This window comes from Pinus tabuliformis, chromosome 6, assembly GCF_031772625.1.
Source record: "Pinus tabuliformis cultivar Carrire ecotype Pingquan chromosome 6, CPIR1, whole genome shotgun sequence".
NCBI lineage: Eukaryota > Viridiplantae > Streptophyta > Pinopsida > Pinales > Pinaceae > Pinus > Pinus tabuliformis.
The window spans coordinates 1633721699-1633728108 of NC_142292.1; the positions used below are offsets into that span (position 1 = coordinate 1633721699).

Sequence of the window (6410 nt, forward strand, 5' to 3'; positions counted from 1 at the left end):
CATGCATGTGACTCCATGTTAACACAGCCATTTGCAAAACCCGCCCCGCCCAACTTCAAAATTTGAAAAACGCAGCCATTTGCAAATCGTCCACCTTAACAAGAAGACATGTCGTCAGCGATATCGTCATGGGAGGCGTGTGGTGACTTATTCTTGGGATGGACCACCTCTAATGGAGGGCAGTGGTTTTGACTTACTGGAACATATTCGGTGCGGACAAATATTAAGCACTTTTTCACTACAACGAGATGAATTAGCTTGAGCATTGACAAGATACATTGCAGGTAAACCTCCTGGTTTTGGCTGATGACTAATTGTCAAAAAAGACGCAAACACTTCAGGCATTTCGAAGATGACCAATGACCAAATTTTCTGGCCATGGCAATCATGGTTTTGGCTCATGACCAAATTTTGGGGTCATGGCAATCCTGGTTTTTCCCAATGACCTAATTGCCCGAGAAAGATGGACTAAGTCTGCGTCAGTCTTCGGGGTAAGTCTTTCGGTCACAGAGGCACAACCCGCATTTGAAAATTAAAAAATAAATGAGCATTAGCCTGCAGAGATATATGAGTTAAAACCATCCGTGATCTCTCATCTTCCAATCTCTCCTCTTTTCTGTTATCTCTTTTTCCATCTTCACGCTCAATTGCTACTCCCTCTGTTTCAGCGGGGATTAGAAGTAAGGGATAAAATGGCGCAGTCCAGGGATGTGCAATATTTGGAGGAACATCTAAAATATGGATGCCAACTAATCAAAGATGTCGAAACCAAACTCAATTCTCCGACCAGAGGCCCGGATTTTCTCAATTTTATCTGGAATCACTCGGCTGAAATCGTGAGCAGGTTCGTCCGTGTCTTAGGAATGATGGGGCCGAATTCCAATCTATGTTGTGATGACAATTGCCAAGGGATTGAAAATCCTCTGAAAAAGGATTCTGGGGCTATAAAAAAGGGGCATTCTCAAAGGAATTCTGTTAAGGATAACAGAAATTCTTGTTCTCAGTGTCGTGGTCGATCTTCTTGTCCACGGTCTCGAGGTCAATCCTCTTTGGATTGCAGTAGGCCTAACAACATGTCTGAAGGGTTTGTTCCCCGAAGTTGGTCTACTTCAGGCAAACTCAAATGCGATAAACTTGCGGACTCTCTAGAGAATCTGTGTACATGTAAGGAAAAGAAGCAAGCAATCTCGAGGAAAAGGTATAATTTTGAATGATTTGAATTACAGTGTATAGATGTTTATCATTTTTACTTGCATTTAATCGGATAGAATATTTACGTTGGGAGTTCTCTCTTTTAAAGACTTTAAAGTTTACCGGCTATCTAGTTTTAACCAGAGATGGCCATTCAAGACTGTCTGACCTTTTCCTCTTCTCTTGATCTCTGATCCTCATTCTCTTGGTTATTTACTGTAAAAATACTTTAGGATTTAGTTTTGGAACAGATAACTGTTTCCATAACTAATTACCTAGTATAATGAGTAGTATTTACCCACATCTGTAAAATATTATCTTTCAGTGACTGAATTCCAAAATTTGCGTAACAAGTTTACGCTTATTTTGCCTCTTATGTTCGATCTGTGTATGCTCAAATCTTCATACGTTTTATTTTGTGGATCCACTTATAATATACTGGACATTACAACTACTTCCGCCTCTGTTACTGTATTACCCTATTCACAGATTATTTGTTTATAATATACAAGAATTTTATTTCACAGGCATCATCACTTATTGAATTTGTGTAACATTTCATTTTTACGGCCTTCATATGGTCGGAGATTCTTCATTGCTTTTATCTATACCAAGTCTCATTAGGGTGTTCATTTTTATGGGCTTGATATTGTCAGAGATTCTTCATTGCCTTTCTCTATACCAAGTCTCATTAGGGTGTTCAGGTTACGAGAAATTGTTTACTACTCATCTTTTAAATTTTATCCATATCCGCAGATACTTGGCCTTATTGTTAATTCTCAAACATTTTCAATTGATGGAGGTATCCATTTTCTTACTTCCCAACAGATCTAGCTCATATCTGTAATTGGTTTTGAGTTCTACTCTTAATTTCCAATATTTCCATTGTGTAATTTTTTCTAACCAGAGATATGGAAAACATTGCAGGAAGGCAACAGGCGAATGGACTCACCTTATGGTTGAGCATAGTTCCGAGACAGGAAACCATACACCACCAGACGGCTTCACTTGGCCCAAATATGGCCAGAAAGTGATTGTGGGAGATGAACATCCTCGGTATTAGTCTTTTCAACTTTACACCGTCTTCCAAAATTAAGCTTCTGTATTTCTTTAACGGCAGTTAAACTGATGGTCTGCCGATTGTAATGAACTTACAGGGTGTATTACGACTGTACCTACAAGAGAGACCGAGGGTGCATGGCAAAAAAGAAAACGCAAAGGTCCAGTGACAATCCTTCTCTGTTTGACGTATGGTTTAAAGACTTTAAAGTTTACCGGCTATCTAGTTTTAACCAGAGATAGTCATTCAAGACGGTCTGACGTTTTCATCCTTTTCCTCTTCTCTTGATCTCAAATCCCCATTCTCTTAATTATTACTGTAAAAATACTTTAGGATTTAGTTTTGGAACAGATAATTGTTTCCATAACTAATTACCTAGTATAATGAGTGGTATTTAACCACATCCGTGTGATATTTAACCACTGGTATTTAACCACATCCGTGTGATATTTAACCACATCCGTAAAATATTATCTTTCAGTAACTGAATTCCAAAATTTGTGTAACAAGTTTACGCTTATTTTGCCTCTTATGCTCGATCTGTGTATGCTTAAATCTTCATACGTTTTATTTTGTGGATCCACTTATAATATACTGGACATTACAACTACTTCCGCTTCTGTTACTGTATTACCCTATTCACAGATTATTTGTTTATAATATACAAGAATTTTATTTCACAGGCATCATCACTTATTGAATTTGTGTAACATTTCATTTTTATGGCCTTCATATGGTCGGAGATTCTTCATTGCTTTTATCTATACCAAGTCTCATTAGGGTGTTCATTTTTATGGGCTTGATATTGTCAGAGATTCTTCATTGCCTTTCTCTATACCAAGTCTCATTAGGGTGTTCAGGTTACGAGAAATTGTTTACTGCTCATTTTTTAAATTTTATCCATATTTGTAGATACTTGGCCTTATTGTTAATTGTCAAACATTTTCAATTTGTTGGTGTACATGCACCTAGATTAGCTCGAGTTGTTGGTGTACATGCACTTAGACTAGCTGTGTTGGTGTACATGCACCTAGATTAGCTCCAGTTAACCTATTGCTTGCATGTGGCACATGTACACATTAACATAAGATAAAGCACACTTAGCTTTAGTTAGCTTTAGTTATTGCATGTACAACTACGCTTAACTTAGTTGCTTTTATGCATTTATTCTAAAACTAATATTGTAGAATCAATTTCATTCTTTTCTCAATTCTTGCTCGCTTCCTTCCTTCTCTTGCAAGCTTGTTTATTGTTTTGCAGATCTAGATCTGTGTATCTCAAAAATCCTACATGGTATCAGAGCACAGGGATTTGTAATCAGTGCACAAGCAATTTTATTTGCAGGTTCAGAAGATTGAAGCAACAACAAAGAATGGAGTCTAAATTGGAGTTTCCACAATCGGCAATTCTCACTCCATATAATTATTTCGAATGGAAGCCAAAGATTCAACTTCATCTCAGAAGTAGAGGCTTATTTCGAATAACCATGGAAACGGAAGTTGAACCAACATCGGCAATGGAGAAAACAAGATATTTCAATCGCATGGACGAGGCCTTCGGCATCCTATGTTTATCTATTTCTCCGGAACTGCTATTTCATGTTGAATCATGTTCAACTCCAAATGAAGTATGGAAAAAATTGGAAGGATTGTTTGGAAAACAGGATGAAATGCAAGGTCACATTCTCGAAAATGAGTTAAACTCATTAGATCCGAGAAACTTTGAGAACATTCAAGATTTTTTCACAAGGTATAAAGCCTTGTTGGTTCATGCAATATTCGTCTCTACATTCCACACAGTCAGATCTGCAACTGGTGCAGCTTGGAAGATGCCCTCACTGGATTCTTTTATTCAGTCTTTGATGCATGAGCAAGATAAGCTCATCAAAATGGGCACACTTAAAAATTCCAAAGCGCATGCACTTACTGTGCATGCAAAAGGAAAGGCAAATTCCAAAGACCATCAGAAAGGAAAAGGGAAGAAGGATCCTGATCCAAGAAAGGGAGGACATCCCAAACCCCCTGATGGATCATCTGGCTCAAAGGAAAGGAAAGGAACGAAAGGGCAATCAATGTGCAATTATTGCCACCGTGGTTTTCATCCTGAATCTGCATGCATGAAGAAGACTATAGATCTTATGGCACAGACACTCCAGCAACACAATCTTGGAGACCACATTCCTGAGAATGCTAAGAAGAAGTCTGGAGAAAAAGCACTAGATCCAAGAGGTAATGGGCATGCTTTGATTGCTCTTCATTTTGCACCACAAGAATGGATCATCGATTCAGGAGCTTCACATCATATGGCTTCTTCAAAGGAATCCTTTTATTCTCTACATGCATACTCAGGTCCTCCCATTCTCATGGGGGATAATTCTGCAGTTGCAGCAACTGGACAAGGAAGAGTGCAATTCGAAGATGGAAGTTTTGAAAATGTCTTGCATATTCCAAGGCTTTCTGTGAATCTTCTCTCAGTGTATCAGATGACACACACAGGCAGCAGAAGGAAAGTGGAATTTACCCCAGATTCCGTGAGCATTTATGACATGCAAACCAATTTGAAGATTGCATCTGGCAAGGTAAATGATCAATCTCGTCTGTATACATTTTCTGATTTTGTTCCTCAATCAGATTCTATTTTGCTACTTACGCATGCAAATGAAGAAAGTAGGATTTGGCACGAGAGATTTGGGCACTTGAATTTCAGATATATGCAACAGCTTAGTAAGCAAGGGATGGTCAAAGGATTGCCAACCATTGAATTTTCAGATGGTGTTTGTAATGGCTGTGCTCTTGGAAAGCATCCACAAGAAAAATTCGAGAAGGGGCATGCATGGAGAGCCTCTTCATGTATCTGGCAAGACAATTCTCTTGTTGGTGACAGAATAAGAGCCAAAGGAAACGTCTTCCGCCCCGCACGGGGGCGCGGTGGCGGGTTGCTCCTCAATATGCCAGCTATAATAGGAAAACAGAATGCAGCCGTCTTACCGGACCCGGTCTGGGTGCACGCCATTAAATCTCGGCCAGCTAACGAAATAGGTATTGCATATTTCTGCACGGGAGTCGGCTTTGCAAACTTACACCTCTTGATATTCAGATTTAGGGCCTCTCCTAAATCAATTTCAGCAAAAGTATTCACAGGAGGAGGTACATGGACTCCGCTTGTCTCCACAGGAATGTCTTCGTATGCATCGAAGTTTATACCCGTATTCACCTGGTCAAAGACGTCGTCAGCTTTCAAGTCTTTGGCGAAGGGGTTTACTTCGCGTTCACGAGAGCCACCAGAACGAGCGTTGGAGGTAGTATTACCCCACCCGCGTCCTCCCGATGCACCCCATGAGGGTTTTTCGCCCCAGACCGGCTTCTCATCCCAGCCTAGAGACTTTTCAGATTTTTCACTCGGGGTGAAGGACACGACTGCCTAGCAGTTGTCTTTTCTCTACTTTTGCATTATATTTTGAGGGGGGGTTTTCTTCCCACTGGGTTTTCCCTCTTTCCTCCTTTTTATGCATTGTATATGGGTACCTAAAATGGCCGTGTTGCCGGGACTCATTCATTTTGCATCACACTCACCTAAGTTATGCTTAAGGGGGGGTGTTGGTGTACATGCACCTAGATTAGCTCCAGTTGTTGGTGTACATGCACCTAGATTAGCTCCAGTTGTTGGTGTACATGCACTTAGACTAGCTGTGTTGTTGTACATGCACCTAGATTAGCTCCAGTTAACTTATTGCTTGCATGTGGCAGATGTACACATTAACATAAGATAAAGCACACTTAGCTTTAGTTATTGCATGTACAACTAAGCTTAACTTAGTTGCTTTTATGTATTTATTCTCAAACTAATATTGTAGAATCAATTTCATCTGTGTATCTCAAAAATCTTACACAATTAATGGAGTTATCCATTTTCTTACTTCCCAACAGATCTAGCTCATATCTGTAATTGGTTTTGAGTTCTACTCTTAATTTCCAATATTTCCATTGTGTAATTTTTTCTAACCAGAGATATGGAAAACATTGCAGGAAGGCAACAGGCGAATGGACTCACCTTATGGTTGAGCAAAGTTCCGAGACAGGAAACCATACACCACCAGACGGCTTCACTTGGCCCAAATATGGCCAGAAAGTGATTGCGGGAGATGAACATCCTCGGTATT

At 39.7% G+C, this 6410-nt stretch overlaps 1 protein-coding gene across 1 annotated transcript; it reads left to right on the top strand.

Moving 5' to 3' along the window:
- Nucleotides 1-272: 272 nt before the first annotated feature.
- Nucleotides 273-5675, top strand: LOC149265185 (uncharacterized). The gene is made up of 3 exons (XM_089402000.1): nucleotides 273-1198; nucleotides 2119-2247; nucleotides 5135-5675. The coding sequence occupies exons 1-3, from the start codon at nucleotides 693-695 to the stop codon at nucleotides 5673-5675; spliced, it is 1176 nt and encodes a 391-aa protein (XP_089258126.1). The 5' UTR covers nucleotides 273-692.
- The last annotated feature ends 735 nt before the right edge of the window (nucleotides 5676-6410 follow it).

Bases quoted from the DNA above. Each gene is read 5' to 3' on its own strand.
- LOC149265185 (XM_089402000.1), top strand. From the start codon at position 693: ATGGCGCAGTCCAGGGATGTGCAATATTTGGAGGAACATCTAAAATAT. The intron at 1,199-2,118 runs GTATAATTTTGA...AAAACATTGCAG, and splicing joins CAAGCAATCTCGAGGAAAAG to GAAGGCAACAGGCGAATGGA. The intron at 2,248-5,134 runs GTATTAGTCTTT...TGTTGGTGACAG, and splicing joins GTGGGAGATGAACATCCTCG to AATAAGAGCCAAAGGAAACG.